This window comes from Seriola dumerili, unplaced genomic scaffold (genome assembly GCF_002260705.1).
Source record: "Seriola dumerili isolate Sdu_G_001 unplaced genomic scaffold, Sdu_1.0 BDQW01000219.1, whole genome shotgun sequence".
Classification (NCBI taxonomy): domain Eukaryota; kingdom Metazoa; phylum Chordata; class Actinopteri; order Carangiformes; family Carangidae; genus Seriola; species Seriola dumerili.
Window position 1 is genome coordinate 4,178,356 of NW_019174474.1, and position 23,808 is coordinate 4,202,163.

Here is a 23,808-nt window from a genome sequence, read left to right on the forward strand (position 1 = left end):
AAAATATGAATACATCAGTGTGACCCCACCTGTGGTCCTGACCTCTGGGTCAGCTCCCATGTGAGGATTCTACTATTCTCTATTAAAAAACCTTTGTTATGATGTTTTACTGAAAACAGTGTCTGGCACTCTTGTGTGTGTTTGCGTGCTGTGTACAGTAAGTGAAATGCAATGAGAAAGAGGGACTTGCTGAGTAAGGCTTTTTCTGAATAAAGAGTTAGTATATAGCTCAGCCCACATAGCTGTGTGAGTGTAAGTGCGTGTAAGTGCGTGTAAGTGCATGTGCGTGCAACAAAGTGCGTGAAGGTGAGTGTGGAGAGCATTCCAATAACCAGAGTGGAGCTGTTATTAGATTTGGATCCCTGCACTCTTTATTAAACCTTGGTTCAATTCAGTGTAATAGAGAGAGAAAGAGAGGGAGTTGCATCTTTATGAAACAAGGGTGACACAGCCAGAGACATGCTAACACACACCTACGGTACACCCACACAACAAACACAGCAAGGAAGAGGAAGGGGGGTGACTATGCACAGCTGTGCAGCAGGGTTGGTCATTATTAGTTGTAATCTATGATTGAGAGAATATATGTAAATTCTCTGGAGGGAGAACAGAGGACATGTGGAGCCATACTGTATAGCTGGAGTAGCATATAGGTTAAAAAAGCAGTAAAAAAAAGATGAATGGGTAAAAAAATGGAATTTAATGAAAAGGATGGAGGTGGACATGGAATAGGAGAAGTAGAGGTGGCTGGCAATTAAGGTGATGTGGAAAAGGGCGAGTGGACCCAAGAGTAGATACAAGACTGAATGAGGTATAGAGCAAATATACAAGAAGGAGGAGGGATAGTCACACTGCTCTGACGCAAATATGTGCTGTGGTTTGCTGTGTGCTCAGCCTCACAGGCCTTCTTTTACTTAGAAGAGGACGAGGGAGTGGCGCAGTCTCTGGCTCATCATCATTCAACAGAGGGAGAGAGAGTCATAGGGGGAGAGAGAGAGAGAGAGAGCCTGAAAGAAATAAAAGACTTGACAAGTTTAAAGAAAAAAAGAAAAAAATTTGAAACAATGAGAAACTGTTTTTTTGTGAATGACAGTTGAGTCAAAAGAAGGAGAGTGGCAGAGGAACAAGGCTACAGCATAAAAAAAAAAAAAAAAGAAAGGATATGCAAGGAGGGCGGGCGTGTTGTAAATTATAGTGGGAGGAGGAGGGAGGGAGGAGGGGAGGAAAACTCCAAGGCTGACTCAGAGGGATCCCTCTCCTCTACTCTTCTCTTCTCCCTCCCTCCCAGGCTGGAGGGGAGCTACATGACATTCCTCTTCTTGCATTCTCACTTGCTTTTTATTCCATCTCTCATTCTTTCTCTCCTTCTGTATCGACCCTCAGGTGGAGACAAAAATAGAACAGGCTACCTAATAGTTACCCTCTGTCTTTGCTTCCTTTTTTTTTTCTTACTCCAGGGCAATATCATATAAAAGCCTGGCTCTGATGGCACAGAAACAGGAGCAAAATATATTAAATGTAATGGTGAATTATCATTAATGTGTACGCATGAGCACACACGAACACACACGAACACACAAGGAAATGGATATACACTGATATGACAAAATCACATCCTGATGTTTTCACCTGACACAATGATGACTAAGTAGCAAAAAAATTAAAATAAAATAGAATTAGCATATCAATTGGTGAATCATGGCCAAAATCGTGTTTTGTGAAGTCAGAGTGACCTTTGACCTTTGACCACCAAATTCTAATTGGTTCATTACTGAGTTCAAATGAATGTTTGTGCCAGATGTAATAAAATTTCCTCTGGGTGTTCCTGTTATATCGCATTCGCAATAACGTGAACTCATCGTGACCTTGAACTTTGACTTTTGCCGGCCAAAATCTAATCACTTCATTCTTGAGTTCAAATGGACGTTTTTGCCAAATCTGAAGAAATTCCCTTGAGGCGTTACTGAGATATCGCGTTCACCAGAATGACACGGATAGATGGACATATGGACATACAGACGTATGGACGGATATAGAGGACAGCCTGAAAACATAATATCTCCGGCCCTGGCTGTTGCCGGCATAAAAATAACGGAGTCCTCCATCAGCGCATACCCGTGATTGATTAGCTGTAGACCAACCATTGATTGTCTGCTGATTGTTAATAGATCAGTGATAGATAGTTTTTTGTTGCATCGTTAATCACACACCTAATCATTTGATTGACCAGTCAGGCCGTCACATAAATGATGATGTTTATGCCATGACAAATGAACACGCTGTAATGAGCTGACCAGCGCTCATGCTCAACGCCCAAGTCCCCACTACATATTATTAAGTGACAAAAACACCTTCCGACTGAAATTGCACATGGCTGCATGGGAGAGTTGCATTCGTGAGATGTTATGGAATTGAAGGACATTAATTACAAAGATAATGTCAAAGGAGACCCATTCTTGTTCCATTGTTTTTCATTTCCGCATGCATTTGGGTGAGGTCAAGACACAAGGTTTTTCAAAACTTGTTAAAAGCTACTCTTCCTGACACCACCGGATAAGGACATGACCTTTACATGCGCATTATCACACCCACGACTGCAAAGTAGGTTGTCACTGTGCAGGACAGAAGACGCCTGTTGCTAACAACCATCTGGAGTCATTCAGTCAGCTCAGCCCTGTCCTCGTCGTGTCCACCTCAAACAGTGTGCGTCGCATTGTACATGATAGAGTGATTGTTAGTCAAAAGCATATCAGTGTTTCTGTTGAATATGTATCTGCGCCAGTGAATGGCTCCTGTTTATGCAGCGGTGTTTCTGTTCATGTTTATTCATATACTGATTAACTCTGCAACTGCTGTTTCTGCTCTGTTTCTAATTAGCATTTTTTGTGATGCTACATCTCAGTAAATTAGATGTATGTTAGGCAACCATGGGTTTTAATTTGAATGAGAGGGTTGTGTTGGATAATCCTGCACCGTATGGGCATGAGCATAATACAAAAAAAAAACAAACAAAAAAAACAAAAAAAAAACAAAGTGGATGAGAGTGTAATAGGAGGACAGGTGGTGTGGTCAGCAGGGAGCAGGTAGGTGTGTGGGCGGGACTTTACACCCCGCTGCTACTCTGATTGGACAGCTAGAAGGTTAGCTGTGGCATCAATGTCCTTGCCTTAGGCTTGTGACCCTGGCCAGTATCAATAATAGACACACACACACACACACACACACACACACACACACACACACACACACAAACACACACACACACACACACAAACACAAACACACAAACACACACACACACACACACACACACACACACACACACACACACACACACACACACACACACACACACACACACACACACACACACACACACACACACACACACACGTTTGCGTAGCTATCCTTACTAGGACATTGCAGTGACTTCCATTCATTGTGGACAACCTAACTCAAACCGTGACCTAAATCATAACCAATTCATGCGTAACCATAACCTTAACCAGGACCTCACAAATGATGTTTTGACCCATTAGGATCAGGCTTTGGTCCCCATGAGGACTACTGCTCCCGACAAGGTCAGCGTTTATACAAGAAAAGAGGTAACAAAAGCACGAACACACACAGACATACACACACAGACAGACACAGAAAGACACAGACACACACACACACACACACACACACACACACACACACACACACACACACACACACACACACACACACACACAGAGCTTGGAACATTATGAATCACCAAAAAGTCAAACCCAATGCCAATAAACAACTGACTAGCCTCAGGTCCATACTCAACATTAATTTCTCCAGGGTAACATGGGACACACACTCTAAAGTCCTCATCTCAAATACCCAATACACACTAATTTATGCTACTAAATATCTTTCTGGTCTCTCAGGCTTTCCTCGTGTGGGCTGGCAAGGTGCATGAGAACATACTATCATCAGATGTGTTTGAAGTGTGCTTTTGAAGTATACTGCATTTTCATTCACCTCTGTTGAAGCTAGTTTTCACGTCTATGGTTCATACCTAAGAAGAGTTTAATATTTGCCTTATGGGGTGTAGCTGGCTGGTGGAAAGCTCCTGTAATCAGTGATGATTTCTGGGAGCAAATTAAGTAAGAATGCTATTGGGAAATAGTTCACAAAAGTACAAACACGTGTAAAAAGTTTCCATCATTGTTTTAGCCTTAAGAAAGATTCTTTTAGGAACACAGCATGCAGCTTTTTAACCTCAGGAAAAAAAGGGGGAATATATATTTATATATATATTTAACTTTCTCTGGAGTCTGTGCTATCCAGTCCCAGAGTAAAAACGTAAGTAATCATAGGAACTGTATGACTCTTTGTTTTCTGAGGTTCTACTTCATCTTTTATTATCTCAGGTGATGGTGAAAAACATAGTTTGGAAATTAATATATTTTTCAAATTACTCTCTTGACACCTGAGAAAGTGATTATCTGACAAAATACTGTACTTGTATTTTGTAATTGCTACCTACTATATTTACTTTTCCTGGGCATAAAATACTTTGTGCATCTTTATCTTATATGGATTCTGTCCCGCTTGGTTATCAGTCAAAGTTCTTAGTTTAAAAATCTATATCAAACATTTTAGTCACTTAATAATGCCATTGTTAAAAACATATTAAATGCACAGTGTGAAACTTCTACTGCTAGGGGTCTCTTAATCAAAACAATAACAAAAGACACCGTTTGGTGTCGTTTTGAAGTAGCGTGGGATCATGGGAGGAGTAGTCTTCACCACCATTGGCATCTGAGGGGCTGGAAGCCGAGCTGCTTAACATTTGCTAGGCTTTGCTTTTTTCTTTGATAACTGCAGATCCAGATGATGACTAAAATTCCTCTGTTTAAAATTCACAGTTGAAAACGACAAAGGTGTAAAAAGTGTATCTTAAAAATGTGGCATAAACTGGATAAAGTCAGTTTTGGCTGGCCTCTGGCAGGCAACCACACCACTGACACATGTACGCCATTGACAGGTGACCTGATGAAATGGACCATTACCTTGATTCAAATCACAGATTTTGCAGGTTTTAAAATTGGTGAAAAAATACACCACTGTAGGTACACCACTCAAAAATAAATATAATATAGGTCTAGTCATTACATAAAGTTACATATTATGACTTTAAAGACATCATATGTGTTACAGTATCCTCCCCAGTGGCAATCTGGTTTTCACATGCCAAAGAGCTCTCCTTGACAAGTCAGCAGGGGTTCTCTTCAGATACTGACATACATCAAAATTATGTGATAGCTATGCTTCTAAGTGCTGTCACACGGTAGAGTTAATTTAAATGCATTAAATACATTGACACAGTTCAAAGGTTGTGTACGTGATATAAGTGAGGTCTCACACTGTGTTAATGAAGTGCAAATAAATGAGTGGAACACAAATAGATGCTATTTGGAGATCGTTAACTGCCAAATAAATTATCAAAAAATACCAAATCTGCATAAATCTTTACATGCCACTAACAGAAAAGTAAATGAATATCATGTACGTGCATGTATGTGTGCATACATGTATAAGAGAAAAAAAGAAAGAAAGAGATAGGCAGATAGAAGGAATGAGGGCAGAGAGAAAGACAGAGAGAGAGACAGGTCTTCAATATGTGCCTCTGATATTAGGACAGCTGGTTGCTGAATACTTGAAGGATGCTGTTTATCTAACTTGTGGGAGGCAATTACTTACACTATGCTACACAAAGACAAACACACACAAAGGCAAGACCCAAACTTACACATGTACATATGTGCACACACCACACACACACCACACACACACACACACACAAAAACAACAATAGAGAGATGCTCGTACTTGCACATACATTGACACACTCGTGCATAAAGACACACACAGTAGACTTCATGCTACTACCAGACAGAATGGAAGTCTAATTAATTCACCCTAAGCTCACTGTGGGAGGTTAACAGTGATATTTAGTCTAAATTCAACACTTAGCACTCAGGCTCTCATCCAACCTGATTTGCATGCAGCAGATGAAGAGAAAATGGAGGAATATTTCTAAAAATCAAGGAAAAAAATATGCAGGTGAAAGAATATTGTTTCTCAGAACCAAATGGATTTTTTGAAACTCACTAAAGGCATAATTTGGTCATTTTTATTTCAGTCTTAAAATGACATGTCAGAGCTGTAATGCACTTAGCACCTGTTGCTTGGTAACGGACAGATGTATATGCATTTTACTCTTAATAGCAAGCTGTGTGGTCAGAAATGTAATGCATTGTGCACTGCTTCATTTGTCTTGCTCAAAACACACATACACATCAATGTACATGCGTAGCTATTGTTGGAGAGAATTAATTACACAAGAAGAGAAGCATTCCTTCAGAGAATGGGTTCAACAAAGCTTCTGCCGTTCTATGGCAGGCGTTCAGTATGCCACTATTAGGTAAATGGCTGACCTATACCGTGTGTGTTCCAGGATGGAAACAGCAGTAATAGCTGCTCTTTGAGCATGTGTGAAGCTAGACCTGGAATAATCCATTAAAAACCCAGTATATGTATGTGTGTTTGTGTCGGTATAGCTGGTCCAGGTATCCTCCGCTGCCCATAGCAGTGTTAATATTCTGCACACACTGGGTTCGGCCAAACCCCATTAATCATGTTTGTGAATGTCTAATCTCAATGTTACTTGCGCTGGTTTCATTTTCATGGCTGTCTGCAAGATTTATAATGGCGTTTGCAGAAGGTGTATGTGGTGCGTGTGTGTCTGTGAGATGTAATACACAGTTACGGAAGCATGCTCTTAAATGTGTCACCTTGTTGAGGAGAAGAATGTCCTGAATGTGTAGTTAAAGATCTGGGGGGGGTCCCATCATGTTGATACACACATCTGTTCCTATAAATGTGTTTTTGTGTTCCTGTGTGTGTCTTGTTTGTACCTGCGATTGTTTGTTAAGTTGGAGCAAGTGTATACATGTCTTTGTATCTGTGTGTAGCTCTGTATGTGCACAAAAGTGTGCAAAAAGCTTGACCAGGTTACAGTGGCATGTGTCCTCGTTCGTTACCATGGGGACAGTAAAAGGCCTTTCAAGAGATGTCCATCCGAATGATGAGATCAGATTACATCAATGAAGGGAAAGAGTAGAAACAAACAGGGGTGAGCAGGGGAATAAGTATAGAAAGGGGATAAAAGGGGGTTCAGGGATGGGCCTGGGGGGCGTGTTAAGGAAGTGTACCAAAGGTATGATCTCTCACACACACACACGCGCGCACACACACACACACAGACACACGATCAGATACTCACATGTACAGAGAGACACCACAATATCTGATCCATAGCATCCATATTTTGAATGGCGATAATAGCATACACACCCCAAGATACCAAGTGCTACTAGTTTTGTGGTCCAGCGGAAGTTGAGGAAGTGAGGAAGGACAAACAGATCTCATTACCTCAAACGAACAGTTTCCTTAAAGAGCTAGATGTGGATGACCCTGCTAAATGGCGAACAGCAGGGCTGTTTGTCTGGACGACGCCTGTCTAGAGACATTGATCTCAGACAGCAGACCAATGGACTGACAATCACTGAGTGAAGACTGGGAGTTTTTCCAAGCAATTCTTCATCATGGATGACAAACTGGTTGGATAAAATGTGCACTCGGGGACTCTAGCATTTGATTTATTCACTGAAACTAAGCATATACATTTAAAGCTATCAGCTGTTGTAGACTGGGGTCATATGTGCATCTATCAGTGCTTATCTAAGTAAATATGAAGGATGAAAAAGTACGTTCACTTTTAAGGACCATTAAAGACTTTCTTTCACTTACACATGATCTCAGTCACAGAGATTCTTTTTTTTTTTTTATTTGCTCACACTGCAGATCAACATTGTGCACTTAAAAATAAGCCTCATTTGTTGCAGTCACTTGAGGGAACACAAGACTGCAACATTCACATCATTTACTTGTGGTAGCAGAATAATAAACAATGGTGACTCCTTAATAATTTGCAGTTTTAATGACTTTTTCATCCTTCTTTCAAAATGAAAAAGACAGATATTCATTTTACCTTCATGTTCATCATCGTCATCACTAATGTCATAAGCGTAATCCTCATCATTGCACGGGCTGTCAGCTATAAGGCATTAAATGAATTAATACACAGCTGACAGAAAAAGGTCATGTCATTTTTTTCATTATATAAACACTTCTGCACTGTACGTATTGGCTGTCCATAGTAAAGACACTAGCACTATCCCACCAGACTAAACTACACATTACACTACTCTATGTTACTGCTACAGCATGAATTACATGAATCTTAACAGGAAATAAGTCAAGAGTTGTGAATGTTTGCTGGTTGTTGTACACTGCCAAAAAACAATAAATAATTGAGGAAGCCGCATCAGTTTATCTAAAATGGGGTGTGGAAGTTGAAATAACTCTTCAGATGCAAAATTAGGCTGGTTAAAGTGCTTGCTCTGATTACATTTTTATTCAAATTGTATATGATATCTTGCATATCATATCTTGCAGTGAGCAAAAACCAAAAACCAAATAATACTAATCAAGACTTTCATGTTAAGACAAATGTATTAGTAAAGTGACATGATAGGGTTGAGAACCAGCTAGTTTAGCTTTGGGTATTATATAAAACAGTGCTACAGGAAGTGTTACTATAAAGTTCTGCTATATTTACCCTCTGAATCCAGGTAGTCATCCTTTACTACAAAAAGTAGAAAAACAAGAAATCATTATATAGTGCAATTTTTAAGTTTTCAACAATCTTACATTCATATAGGCTGAGCTACACACAGGAATTCACCAGGAATGTGCTACAGTCTACTGCTGGGGGCTACAGCGCGTCTCTCATTAAAACAAAAATAATGGTCTTTATTAAGCTACACATGTGATATGTGTGACATATCTTTCCTTGTAAAGCATACAAAGTTCCCTGCCTCAACAGGCCACTGGTTGGTCCTACTAACATCAAGCTAATAAACAGATATGCGAAAGCTTACATGGGTAAGCATGGATGCTAACACACACACACACACACACACACACACACACACACACACAAACACACACACACACACACACACACACACACACACACACACACACACAGAGAAACACTCACAAACACAGACAGACAGATGACTTAGTGAGATTTACCCAGTCTGATCTCATCATAGAGATGCTCCTCTGGTATCGCTGGTGATTAAGAAGTGTGTGAGAACATTAACAGGAGGAAACAGATGAGTGTATAAGTATCCTCAGGTGTGTGTGCGTGTGTGTGTGTGGTTGTGTTTTCAGGGGTTGGGGTGGTAAAGAGGCTGATTAACTCACTATAACTGGCACATCAACATGTTTGTAATCAGAAGCAGTACCAGAAATACCTTCAGAGCACAAACAATGCTATATTTACTTCACATACATGCACATTCACATACGCACACACGTAAACTAGTATTGACCTTAATCAGCATCCCTGAAGGTGCAGATGGTTCTGATTTGTTTGTCTCCTTTATCAGGAGGATGAGATGGGAAAAGATAAAGAAATAAATCCTCCTATCTTTTTCCTTCTCTTTGACTTGCCTTACCTCCTCCTGCCCTCCATTGCAAATGAGTCCTATTACTATTAGCAACTCATCCATTTATGAATGCAGATTAGATGGAATGCATTATGTATTAAACCAAGGGTCATCCATCCCTAAAGGAAGTGGCTTCTTGAGCCTAGCTTCTCTGTGCCCTAGGAGGGCTGGTCACTCCCTCCTAGGGCTACGTAAAATGCACTAAACAGAACTTGGTTCCCACAACAAATCCTTTACATAGAATCTGAACTGCCCAGGCAGCCAACCAGTGGACATCAGTCATGTATTTCTCAGTTCATATCCCAAGACTACAGACGCATAGTGAATGCAACACAGTAATGGTTACGATGGTCAGTGTTGCATAACAGAGCCAGATGGTTTACTTGGCTGGGCCATGGTGCTGGCAGCCATGCGACCGTACGCTTGTTTCCTGCATGGCCAACATGAAAGAACGGCAAAACACTGTGTTCACATTAGTGGCAGGGTTATGGATTCGGCTGAACCGACAGAAAAGCCAGTGACAGCAGATCCATTCAGTAGATGGAGGCGTACTGGCTGCTGTTGAGTCATCACATTTCTGATAACATTTGTGTCAACATCAGTATGCATCACAGTTTCAGACAATGTCGTGTCATTCAGTTTTGTTTGGCAAAAGCACAAGTCTGAACTGTTTATCGCCTGTTTTAGTAATTCCTGTGGAAATGACAGCAGTGTTTCCATAAAACAGACATAATACTGTAAAGAAGAGGCATCAAAACATACAGGAGGAGGTCTGCTGGTAGAGGTGTGTAAGGACGGAGATGCTGGAAGACAGAAAACATCTAGGAAAGGGTGGGAATATGTCAGTATGCAACCAGGCAGAGAGAAGGTGTCTTGTCAGTGGGTTTAGACTACTGTTTGTGTGTTGTTTGCTACTGAATGAGAAAGAGGGAGAAAGAGATAAGAGTGTGTGTGTGTGTGTGTGTGTTTGTGCATGTGTGTGTTGTGATTGCTTGCACAAAATCCAAATAGAAATTCTAAATTGACCCTTGATCTGTACTTCCTGTACTTCTGTAGATTTGAAAGGAACATGAGAGGTCTCAGCATGAGTGCGGCCGCCCTCTCTCCCCAGCCTTTCTGAGGACATGAGGGAACTGTTTCCATTAAGCTAATGTGGGTTTGATCCATGGTGATGTAAGTGACGTGACAGGATGTAGGGTGTGGGGTCAATGTGGTGCTGGGTGTCTGTGGACAGGTGATAAGAGGAGGGAGTAGAGCAGTTGTACGTTCGGGGAGAAGCACTCTCACAGAGAGGGAAGGACAGTGGTACGCATACCAATGACGAAAAGCACACAGGACCTGTTTGAATTTGCATGCCCTCTCCTTGAAGTAATCACAGATTTATACTGAGATTGTAAACACATTTCAAGTGGATTCAAACAGGGCCAAGAACTAACTGCTACACTGCAGGTGTAGGGTTGCCATACTGAGATATACGGGAGATAAACAGGGTGAGAAGAATATTATGGAGTTTACCTTCTACGTCATTACAGTCATAGTCTTGAGTGAAGCATGGATGGAGACAAAAGCACACACACAAACACATGAAAGCGAAGCCACGGCACCTCTGTGTAAAGCAGAGAAGAGCACATTTACAGAGTGAATGAAATGATAATTCACAATGTCAAGCTCAAACGACACTGAAATGACTTCCAGGTTGAGAGATTACATAACTGCTTTGCAGCGAAAAACATAGTGAAGTAATGGTGTGCCTCGGATCTGAGAAGTATGAGAGCATAGGAATGTCTGCTTTTTTTATTCTGCAACGAACCCAACTCAGCTGACGGTCATGCAAGCTACATGTAGCCATGGACTTCACAGGAGATCTTAAACATCACTAGCGGGAATGAGAGAGAGAGTTGCTGACATGCTATGAAATACAGAATAGAGGCAGAAGTGTCACAAAGTAGTAGATACAGTAGTAGGTTAAGCGAGGGGATAAGATCTGTACTACCACAAATGATAGTAGACAACCTACCTTTGACCCTCTCTCCACGGTTGAGTTGGATCTCTCCCTCCCCTTGTGGTGTGTAGGGCTTGACCACGATGAAGGTACGTCCTGGGACAGCACTGTAGAGTTTCCGTTTGGGCCCGCGGGGGCCCGTCAGCGCTGGAGGGGTGTGATGAGGGGGGCTTGGGTCTCGCTGCACTGAGCCGGGGCTGTAAACAAACACATATGTTACTGTGGTGATTCCAGGGAGCTGGTAGCTGAAGCCCGTGGTCACCGACATGGTCGTCAGCGGGACAGCAACCTGGTGGCTCCCCCTGGTTGTTATGGTGGCCAGGGAGGGATTCATAAACAAGTCCCGGTGCCTGCCGATCAACAGTCAACAATCAGTGTTCCATGGGAGAGTCATGAGAGGAGAGTACACTCCTCCCAACCACCCCCCCCTCTTCTTATTCCCTCTCTTCCTTCCTTAATAGCACAGACAATATCCTTCTTGCTCCCTTTTACCCTCTCTCTCTTCTATCTCTCCCCTCTCCCCTGCATCCAAACCGAGGTAGAAGCAGAAATAATTAACGGTAAGAGGGACTGCACTGTTTTCCTCTCTGTGTGGGTCTCTCAGATCCGTCTGTAAGCCCCTCTTAGTCAAACACATCCTGAGTTGGGGCTCCAGCAGTAGCCCCCACCAGAGATGGACAGAGATCCCCCATGTCACACCAGTTCCAGCTGCTCCAGGCTGGGCTACAGATCCTGCCTCGTCCTTGGGTCCTGGTTCTCCTGCTGTGGAGGAGAGAGGCTGGGTCTGCTCCCCAACTCCCGCTCCTTCTCCCGGGAGTCCCGCCGTGTCTGCCTTTCCTCTCCCCTCCACCCCTCACACACACACACTCGCTCACACACACTCTGGCAATGCTGCCGCTGCTGCTGCTGCTGCTGCTGCTGCGCTCCGTGGCTCCCCTCCCCTTTGACGGCTCGCTCACACTCACACACCACAAGCCCTCTATGTGCATTCTAGCCGTGCGCACAAGCACATACACTGACAGCCCCCCCCACTCCTGCTAACATTGCACCTCCGCTAGCATGGCATACGCCACTACCAGCATGTTGCTAACACATCGCTGACATACACATACACACACTAGACCCAGAGCACGATTGATCTCCCCCTGCCTGTCTGCCTGCGAGCGTGCATGCACCATGGCTCCCTGAGGCAGGCTGTGAGAGTATGTGTATGTGCGTGTCTGTGTGTGTGAGTGTGCATGCTTGTGTGCAGTGGGGCGGGGGGCAAAAAGCTCCAGCCCATTTGGTTTAATTGTCGCTCCTCCCTCTTTCCCTTTGCCTTGAATTCCCTCCTTCTCTCTTTCATTCTCTTGCTTCCATTTCACCTTCTTGTCCCTCTCCTTTTTAACATTTCTTCGCATTGCATCTTCACTCTCTCTCTCTCCTTCTCTCTCTCTCTGGTGGTGAATTCTAATACAGTAGCAGCAGAGCTCCGCCTAGTCTTCATTCATCACTACATTGCCACCGCTGTGTAAGTTGCATTCAGCATCATTCTGCTGCTTGTATTGTCAAAGCTTTCTTTCAAGCAAAATCAAAAAACACAATATGTATATGTATATACTGTATATATATATATATATATATATATATATTATATATATGATCATCATGTTTATCTGATCTGGGATTTGCTTGAGAGTGGTTTTATGTGTATTACAGATATAGACAAATTCCCTGTTCATTTACTGTAACAAGTGACCTGAAATCTCTATACGCCTGTCTATCTACCTTTCAACCTCTTTCAGTCTCTTGCCATTCCTCCCCCAGCACATTGTATCAGTCACTTCATAGCCTTCATTCTTTCATTCACCTGATTCCAGCTTCCCGTGCCCTTTCCCCTTCTTTCTCCATCCTTCTGTCTCCCCCGTTCCTCATTTTCAGCCTTGTTTGTCTCTCTCTCTCCCCAACTCTCTATTGCTTTTCTTGCTCTCCTCACCTCACCCAGCCTCTCTTTCTCTGTCCCCCTCTCCATCGAAACAACGGCTTGCTGATGGCTTTCCAATTACCACAGGGACTGAGGGGCCGGGATGGCTGCCGCATGTTAATGTCTGAGCCCCGGCACTGAACATCAGCAGCACACAAAGCGGTGGGGATGGAGGGCTGGAGAAGTAAGGAGATGAGGCTATGTCAAAGTGACACAGACAGCCAAAAAATTAGATCTCTTAAGGATATCTATTTCAGTGACTCAGATCTGCCTCCTCCACCCACACACCTTTGCCACCCCATACACCCACTGTGAAGTTATGCACAAAGCCTGACCCCAGCAGCTCCCTGCAGCCAAGCTGATGATGGTCGCGTTGACACATGTTATCTATGTGTCAGACAGAAGGGTGGGGTTTCTGCTCGTCTGGTCTTTAATGACCTGTCTGTGTTTTACGGGATGAAGCCATAATTGTCAACTGCAATTCAACATTCCAACAATTTAAGATTTTACTATTTCTCACTAGAAAATACATTTTTATGACTTATTCAAATATTTTTTATCTATTTTAATTTGTTTTAATTGTTTTAAAATGCTATTTTAATGTCATCTTAATGTTTTATGTTTAATGCATTTCCATGCCTCTGAAAAGGCATTAGGCAAACATTACTATTATGGTGAGCCCATGAGTTTCTTTTGGTACTATTTTCGATTTCACTTCTACATTATTTCATATCCTCTCTGGCTGTACCACAGTTTAACAGACCACCAGAAGAGTCAAGCAGAAACCTGTGTGCAGTCACTTCCAAATTAAACCGAATGAGAGCAAAGAGCAGACACCTCTTTATTGTAGTATTGACCAGGAAGCTTTATAAAACTTTTAAAGGATTTTTAATTTCTAATTTTTCAAGTGGGACATGACAAATACTCAGTATTCTTGCCTTTTTCTGGGTGTATGTCTGAATATGTTTGAAAAGGTTTCATACCTATTTTGTTTCGCTGTTCATGTGTTACTTTTGGATCCTGGATATATGAATAGATCATTATATCAATTTTATTTCAGAATGGGGTTTATTTTTTTCCCATGAGTAACAAATGATTTAGACATCTAATGTGTATTGTGTGGCTTTAGATTGCATGATGATATGATTCACCATATGCAAAATCATGCTGCATTTTTGACACAAAAGCTTTTTTTTTCATGCTTATTTTGTTTTGTTCCTTTTTTTTCTCTTCTCTTTCACTGTGCTTCATTAAGAGTGGCTTTTACAGGATACAGTTGTAGGATCTATTACATGCACACACAAATACACACATATACACAAAGTTCTAATGCAGTCTATTACAAAAACTCCATCGTTTCCTAGGACACCAGCCATGCCTCTGTAACGATGGCAACTGTCAATAAAAGGAAAGGCTAGAATTACCACCTCGCGGTTGTATAACTCTGCCAACCAGCCAAGTTGCAAGAAATATAGTCACAATCTCCCCTTCTTGAGTTACAGCATTAAATAATGGCCAGAGGAATTTTTACAGAACATTATGATGTCACAGTGACATCGACCTTTCACCACCAAATTGTAGCCACTTCATCCTCGAGTCCAAGTGAATGTTTGTGCCAGACGTAATGAAATTCTCTCTGGGCGTTCCTGATTAACTGCACTCACAAGAAAGACGAGGTCACTGTGACCTTGAACTTTGACCTTTGCCCTACAAAATCTTATCAGTTCACTGAACTGATTGTTTGTACCCAATTTGAATGAATTCCCTGAAGGCGTTACTGAAATACTGCATTCAGAAAATCGAGATGGACCAGCAGACGGATGGCAAACCTGAAAATGCCTCAGAGCCCTTGCTGTCGACAACACTGAGGCAGTCAATCTGTCATAAATACTTTGCCTTAAATTACATGGTTAATTGGTTAATGTCATCTCACACATTTCAGTCATCTCTCCCATGTTTTATTTTTCATATAAATAAAGGGATATCAGATAAAACAAGATACAAAAATGAGCTGCACAAAGTAAACAAGTGCATTTTGTGCCAAATCACGAGCAAACACTTGCGTCTTATTTGTTATGTGCCTTTTGACCTCTTCATCTGTGTTTTCAAGACTGGATCAAAATTTAGATTATTCCAGATAAGTGGCCCTTATCAGAAGTCTTAGAGCCAATAATTTGCGCATGCCAGCGATCAGATACTTGATTAGGATCAATGAGCCAGACAGGTTAACATTTGAACAGCTCAATAATTAATCTCGCTGCCTCAGTTTGGATGTCAAAATCTATGAACTGCCTACATAACTCTGAAGATGCAACTGCAAATGCCATTAAATGCCATTTTCACAGATGCTATCAAACTAAGCAGCTTCATTGTAGCCTTTCCTCACATGACTGCCTTGCTGTCTCAGGTAAATGGCTTTTTCCTCAAATAGCCCAGCTCCCTAAGGTGAGATGAGCCCATTATAAACTCAGTCATAATCAGCGTCACACTTTGCATCCTAATGATCATCAGTCTGTCCTTGCTTTGCTGCACTTGAATGATTGCCCAATGTGGGAGTGTTTATGGCTATCAGGGAGGAACTAGAATGCGGACTCTGCTCATTGAACAGAACGTATCGAGGTCTTGAACAGCAAATCTGTTTGTACACAGAAAGCTTATGCTTCACAGAGACTTCACCATTAAGCGAAATTAGAAGAAAGGGTCAATTGCTGTGATCAGAACATAACTCTAAACTCCACCTCGATCTGAGGAAGGGGAGGAGGCTCAGATAAACAAACCACTTAGCTCATCTGGCTAACAGTTGTATTCTTTGGCATCTTTTTCAGGGTGTGTTGTGGGTGTGTGGAGGGAATATGGGGAGGCAGGACCGTGCCCTGAGAACATCCTTCACTGAATGTAGCTGTAAGACAGTCAAACAATTCACTCCCAATTGAAATTACAGAATTTAAATATCTTGTGGTCTTGTTCACAAATGTGGGTAAGTAAGCATGGGAGATTGACAGGTGTACCCATTTGGCACCTGCAGTGGTGTAGGTAGTAGACTGTCGTAGTAAAAGTGAACTAACCCTGAAGGTCAGGCCCTCAGCTGATAAAAGCTCCAACCTTCACCTATGGCCATGAGCTCTGGGGACTGACAGAAAGACGGAGATCATGGATACAAGACGGCAAAATTAGCTTCTTTCGCAAGGTTTCTGGGCTAACCCTCAGGGATGAGGTGAAGGGTTTAGATATGCAGAAGGCACTCAGAGCAAAACTTCATGGGCACATCAAACTGTAGGAAACCCCAGGGCAAAACCCAGAACCTGCTGGAGGGATTACATATCAAATCTGGCCTGGGAATGCCTTGGAATCCCCCAGGATGAGCTGGAGGATATGAGTGGAAAGAAGGACATCGGGCCTAACATGGTTATCAAACTGCCATGACCTGGACCAGAATGAGTGGCAGAAGATGCTGAAGAGTAGATAAGGCACCTGCGGTACTGCCATGTTACAGTTCTTTGCCTGCAGTTACTGGCCTTCACCATGTTTGGTGGTGAGGTGGCTGCACTATTTATTAAACCACATCCACACTGTTTGATGGAGATTTACAATCAGTTGTACATATTGTAAGGCTTCTATACTTCATGACATGACTGTACTGTTGATTTATTGTGTGTGGCCAGACCCGTGCAGATAACATCAGTGTATTAAACAAAGACAGAAGATAAAAAGCCAAATGGATCAGAATCACAGCATCACCCTCCGATAAGAATTATGATTTGCACAGATCAATACCACTCCCCTGTGTCCTCCTTTGATGTGAATTCTCCACAGGTGAAGCAGAAGAAGCTCAACTCTGCATCTCCTGCTTCTCTTCCACCCTATCCCTGTCCTCCTTTTTCTCTGTGTACCTCAGCCCTTTGGCTGTGTTAAGACAGCATGGATAATCTACACACCAACAGCCACTGGTGTGACTAATGTAAAGAAAGAGGGAAGGATAGAAGGTAAAAAGAGGTGAGGAGAACAGCAACTAACAAAAAATGAAAAGGCGAAGGGAACGGGACGCCTCTTGTTTGGGTTTTTTGCCCGTATAAATCACATGAGGGGTCATCAAACAGCACAACAGCAGTTAATAACAGCTTCGTGCTCACCTCCAGCTACCACAACAATCTTACATGCCAACATGAGTCAGAATGTTGTGTGACTGAATCTTCTTTTGAAACGAGGATTCGGTCCCCTGTGTCCAAGTCTCCTCCCACACTTTTCAGATAAAGGGCAGCAGGAGTGTATCCTGACATTCAAATATTTTTTCCAAACAGTGGCCTGGGCGGGTATTTGACAGAACCTCTGTTGCCGATGTTTTAGTAAATTTGACTCTTCGAAAAACCTTGCATGTCCATTTCTGATCTTAACTAGTCAGAGGCCATATAATAATGGTGTTTACCTAATAAAAACTGGCAAAACACTCACTTCACCATGACAACTACAAAGGAAGTTGGTTGAAAATGTAAAATGTGTTTCTGTACTGTTGTAGGAAAAACTAAAACAGGAGCGACACACTTGAAATGGAAAAGATAAAAGTTGATATCTTCTTCTGCTTGAGAGCTTTTCGTCCAAACCAAGACTGATGACTAGGTCTTTAGATGTACAGTGTCCTCTCGATGATCACTCATTCCTTTGCATTGACTGCACATCATGTTACATAGCCAATAAACCTCTGATGACGAATGCAAATTTTCTTCATTCTATATAAAATTCTGCCATATTATCATATTTTCACCCAAGGTAATGTCCTATATTGTCAACTGCATTAGTTAAAGTGATTATTACCCAAACTTCTATCCTTTAGCCTGCCTTGGTGAACTTTGTTATTCTGTCTTGATTTAGTCTTAATAAGCCACTCTGACCTATCTGTATCCTCTCGATTGTCTCCATCTAAACTTTCTGCTGAAGGCAGGCCAAGCTATTGAACCCTGACAGCACAGCACACGTCCAAGCAGGAGGAAGTGATGGTGAGTTCCACAGGAACTTGCTGGAGTCTGCCGTTGGGCGGGCTGTTGACCGGCCAAGCTAATTTCACACTCCCCTGGTACCCATGATGCCTCTAGAGTTACCATGGGCATAAACAGAAGGTCAGAGAGAGAAACAGAGAAGGGGAGGGAGAAATATTAGAGAGAAAATATTCAAGGACAGCATCAGTCTCACTTGGGTGCAGGTTCTGGCCATGGAGACCAGCTGCTCATTTTGGGCTTTTTATACATTCACCTCACTTTAATACTTGGTGTAAGGGTAATGCGCACAGAGGAACAAGGTCTCAACTCCCTGTGTACAGAAGGCCATTTAGGCCAGGACACAGTGGACATACTAAACCTGCTGTCCTCTATCCTTTTCCCTTTCTTCACACTCTAATCGACCTTGTACAAAATAAGAACATAACAGGTATCTCTGTCAGTGAGCATTCATGCCAATGTAATGCCAGATGTGGCAGAGGAAGATGCACTTACTGTCAAGGCACACATGACAGAGAGAGGAGGGCGGTTTAACACTGCAGTGTGAATTTATTAATGAACCAAATTCACTTCATATAATTCAATTTCAGATTGAACACTTCACAGCTTTAGTTTCTATCCTGTGTGATATGTCCAAGTTACATGATGTAATAAAGGATGTTGACTGCTCTCTGGCGGCAAACCTTAGATTAATGGCTCTGTGTGTACGTGTTTATGAGTGTGTGCGTGTGCGTGTGTGTGTGTGTGTGTGTGTGTGTGTGTTTGTGAAGGACAGAATGAAAGGTAGAAACTGAGAGCAAGAGAGACAGAGAGAGAGAGAGAGAGAGAGAGAGAGAGAGAGAGAGAGAGAGTCTTTGATGGATAGAGTAAAGTGACAGGAGAGTATTAGAGGAGAGGGGAGTACGGCTGGCGTTGTGTCTCTAATGCAATTCCCCCGTCAGACGTCAGACTGTTTCACACATACACACAGAGAGGGAGGCATCCACACACTGCGGAATCACATTAGATGTGTGCTGTACGTAGGTGATCTTGCTCTGACATATGATCATAATAAAAAGCATAACAAACCAAGTGTCACTAAACCACTTCAATCTTTTGCTCCGAGATGTGATCAGGGCCTTAGTTTACTGTGCAGTTCCTCTAATGGTTCAGTGTACAAGAGAGGAGATTTGTTCCAGCACCCAGCAGCACAACTACATCTGTGGATTTATGTATCAATCGACTGACAAGCTGTTTTGAACTGAGTGGCCCATCCAATGACATTACTCATAGCGCTAATTTCAGAATGTATCCACTGTCTCTCAATCTCTCTTACACAAACTGACACACACACACACACACACACCACACACACACACACACACACACACACACACACACACACACACACACACACACACACACACTCACAGCTTGGCAGTCTTCAATTAGTCCCCATGGTGATCATTATTAGCCCCTTTCCATCTGTCTATCTCTGAACTGTGAAGGCACCCGTGCACACAGCTGTGTGCATGTGGGCATACATACACGTCAAAACACATACAAACAGACACACAGATTTGAAGCATGTTATCTGCCCTCTGTCCTCTTAGCAGGGCAAATCCGTCATTTCTGCATAGCTTGTTATAGTAACCTTGGCACTGATCATCGCACTCAAACCCTGACAAGAGCACGGGTCACAACAGCTCCACCAAATGCAATTATAAAATACCTCTTACTGATCAGTGTTTAAATCTGCCACTAAAAATCTGATTCCAATTTATTTTCATAAAACATACATTTTCATGTTCAGTTCCCAGTTTATGCTTTATACAGGTGACTTTTTTTGGAACAGGTTGCAAGTGCATTTTCAACATGAAAACGACTTTCATATGTGCCTGGGATTGATATGAATAAATAAACAAGATTCTGCACTGACTGATGTTATGTCATGTTTATCACCAGTGGCAGACGGTAGCAGATGGTCTAAGATGCAGAATGCTGCCTGGTGACTAACAAGTGACTCAAACATAACACATGGGGCTTTTTTTGCTTTTTAAAATTAGGTTTAAATAACGAAGTATGTGTGTAATCACGAGGCCAATCACAGACTATCTAATAAAAACGACTAACTGCTGAGACTAGCTAGTGTGAGACATGAGTTAGGAGCAGGAGGAAGACAATTTGCTTATTTATGAAGCTCTCTATAAAACTTTATTAAGTTGAATAATCACTAGAAATAACATATGATGTTGAGCTGAGGTCAAAGCAAATCTTACAGACCTGAGTCTTCCACGAGGGCCGTGTCCATGGGGGTAACCATGGCTGTGGGACCTCCTGGGAATCGGCTTGTCGTCATCATGCATGTGATGTAGTGAAGGTGAGCGGGAATGAGAGGATCTGGAGCTGCCGGTACTCTGGAGACTGCTGTCAGGGATCTCACCATGACGGCTCTGACATAGAGCAGAGGAAGAGACAAGTATCATATGTATTGTGTATACCATTTCAGTCGTCTCTATGTAACATATGGACCAAATACAATACAAAGGGGCGACATCAATCGGACTAAGTCAAATTATTTTCCTCCTTTTTTTTTCCAACACTAGTTTCCTCTGCTCACAGACTCATGCTTAAATGTGCGCACACTGATAGAAATTCAGTGGCTCCACCTCACCTCTCCAAGGCTGCTGTGTTGCTGCCCAAGAGCTGGTAGACTGCGCAGTGAGGGGACAGGAGAGTGACCCTGACGGCCGCGAATTTCTCGGGGGGCCTGACTGTGGATGTGATCATGGTCCCCGTTCAGATTGTTGTCACTCGCAGAGCGGAGCAATGAACGTGGCGAGGGCAAGGGACCAGGCATCACACGTCGACGGTTGGTGTAAGAGGGGGTCTCCCTGAAAGGCACTGAGAGGAGAAAGATATATGCAGGTCTATGGCACCTCTTTACAGACTCACCATATCATATGAAGCAACTGCAGAAAGCATAATGAACAGAATGCTGGGATGGGGAAATAATGCAACTGTACAGATCTCAAGGTCAATGAAATGTGCTTGTTAAAGCTTGTTTCCAGCTCACACCAGTTTGACAGTAGGCTGTGATTTCTATTTGTAATGTCTTTATGCAGATATAAACTATATGCAGACTTTTACACAAAGCATCATATGACCATTGGATCTGGTACTGATGGTTCTGCAGCAAAGTCTTAGACTTAAACCAAGGTAGTGCTTTATCAGTCTTATCAGTTTGCATATTTTAATATTGACCACTGAAGAATGAAGAACCCAAAACAGAATAGGAAAAACTGTTTAAGGTCATTGATAATGAAAAAAATGGATTTTTACTGTAGCTGTTAATTAAATATTCTTATCATGAAAAATGTCAGTGTGCAAAAATAATTAAGTGAGTGTTTAGGTTCACACACACATTAGCAGCACATTGGCTGTGTGAAGTATGGAGTGGTAAAATTTAGAATGAGTGAACCATGCATTCAACAAATTATACGTGATTTCTCTTTTTAACCTGTTTATAGTTAAAAGGAATAAAATACTACATAATAAAACATTATTTCACTATCTAAAAAGAAGGGTATTACATCCTGTTAACACTAGATGGCAGAGTTTTCCTGTATGTTCATGTCACAGAGAAACTGCTCTACTCAATAGGGATCCAATAAAACACCTGAAATGTTCCCCACATCCCTCACATTTCCATCTCCATTCCCCCACACCTCTGTATTCAACCTGTAATCACTGTCCTTGAACTTCTCCACTGTGTATGCCCGGCCATTCTTCAATCTGATGTTTCCCTGACACCACATTCACATTTAAACCAATGAAACACTGAGGGAGCCTGGTGATATACTACCACCGGTATCAACTTACCAACATCTGATGTTTTGTGGACCTTTATGATTTCAGCCAGATCAAAGTTTCCTGCGATAATAGCCACCTGGAGGTGGGGAGAAGACAGCAGTACAAGCAAGGAAACAGAAAAAATGTTATTAAGAACAAACAACTCAGAAATAAGTGAATGTAAAAACGATAAATTTTGCTTTTTTTTCTCTCTCTCTCTCACTCTCGTAATTTAGCGCTTTGTGGGAGAGGATGTGTAAAATCTGTGTGTGTGGAAGTGTTCTGGGCGCTGTGTGGACCACACAAACAAATTAACTTAGATCTGCATGGGAAATCTGTGTCAGTGTCAATTTCCCACAGACTTCATCAATCAGAAGGGCTGGAATTCAGACACAGGCCACAAGTCAGAGCTGTTATTCTGCTGAAGTTTTTAATAGCAATCAACATATTCAATGTAGGAGCATTAGGCCAAGGGCTAGTCATTCAATCCATTCAGCTCTGACATCTCAAAGATGAAAGGTATGATAATACACACTCTAACACACAGTGATTCTTGGATACCATACATACCTGAAAGGCGGTCTGGCTGTTGTAGTTCTTTATCTCTTTATTGGCCCCCCGGAACAGGAGAACTCGTGCACAGCTATCCTGAATGACAACACAGAGATTTATGTGTTTGGCTAGGAGTTTTAAATGTCATTGTATTTGATTTCACGGTATGCAACAACATACACACACAAACAAATGCATGGACACACACACACAAACACACACACAATGATGTATGGAAGTCCCGAGGGTGCCATTTCCAAGGTTCTAATTGGTCTCTCTATTAGAGGTGGGTGGTTTACAAAGTATCAGCCATGTGCCATGAAATGGATTTAGCTATGCTGCATCAGTATAGATGAAATATTAAAGGTCACAACAGATAAAGTCCCCCAAAGTATCAAATCAACTTACTTAACCAGTGCAACTATTAATGGTAGTATCACTGACAGACCACACATATACATATATATATGTATATGTATATACTATCGTGGTTTGGTCAAGTGGAATACAATTAGCAGGCTGAGCAGTGCGACAGTTGCTGCCAGAGGCAGCATTATAAGCAACCTCTTTGATCACCTCCAAAAGAAACGCGCCTGGGAGTATGACGTTTGTTTGAGAATGACTCCGACAGATAAAGCTCCAGTGGCAGGGTAAAAACAACACGGATGAAGGTTCAGAGGATTAATTTGATATTTCACGATGAGTCACTGAAAGGAAATCCTTATTCAAGCATGGATACTCTGTTTTTAACAGCAATGTTGTACTAGAAGTGACTACTGACTGTCTTTGCATTGCTATGATTAGACTGAAGAAATTAGAAAAATATTTATTTTTACATAACCCCCATTCTAC

General features: G+C 42.1%; 1 protein-coding gene across 1 annotated transcript in view; it reads right to left on the reverse strand.

Annotated features, from left to right (window-relative positions):
- The window catches only part of shank3 (SH3 and multiple ankyrin repeat domains 3), a 91,062-nt gene that overhangs the window by 56,440 nt on the left and 10,814 nt on the right, over positions 1-23,808 (reverse strand). The window contains exons 5-9 of the mRNA XM_022754187.1: positions 22,975-23,052; positions 22,435-22,501; positions 21,227-21,456; positions 20,836-21,005; positions 11,638-11,819 (exon numbers count right to left, since the gene is read on the reverse strand). Of these exons, the coding sequence (XP_022609908.1) occupies positions 11,638-11,819; positions 20,836-21,005; positions 21,227-21,456; positions 22,435-22,501; positions 22,975-23,052 (727 nt within the window). The remainder of the gene's footprint in view (positions 1-11,637; positions 11,820-20,835; positions 21,006-21,226; positions 21,457-22,434; positions 22,502-22,974; positions 23,053-23,808) is intronic.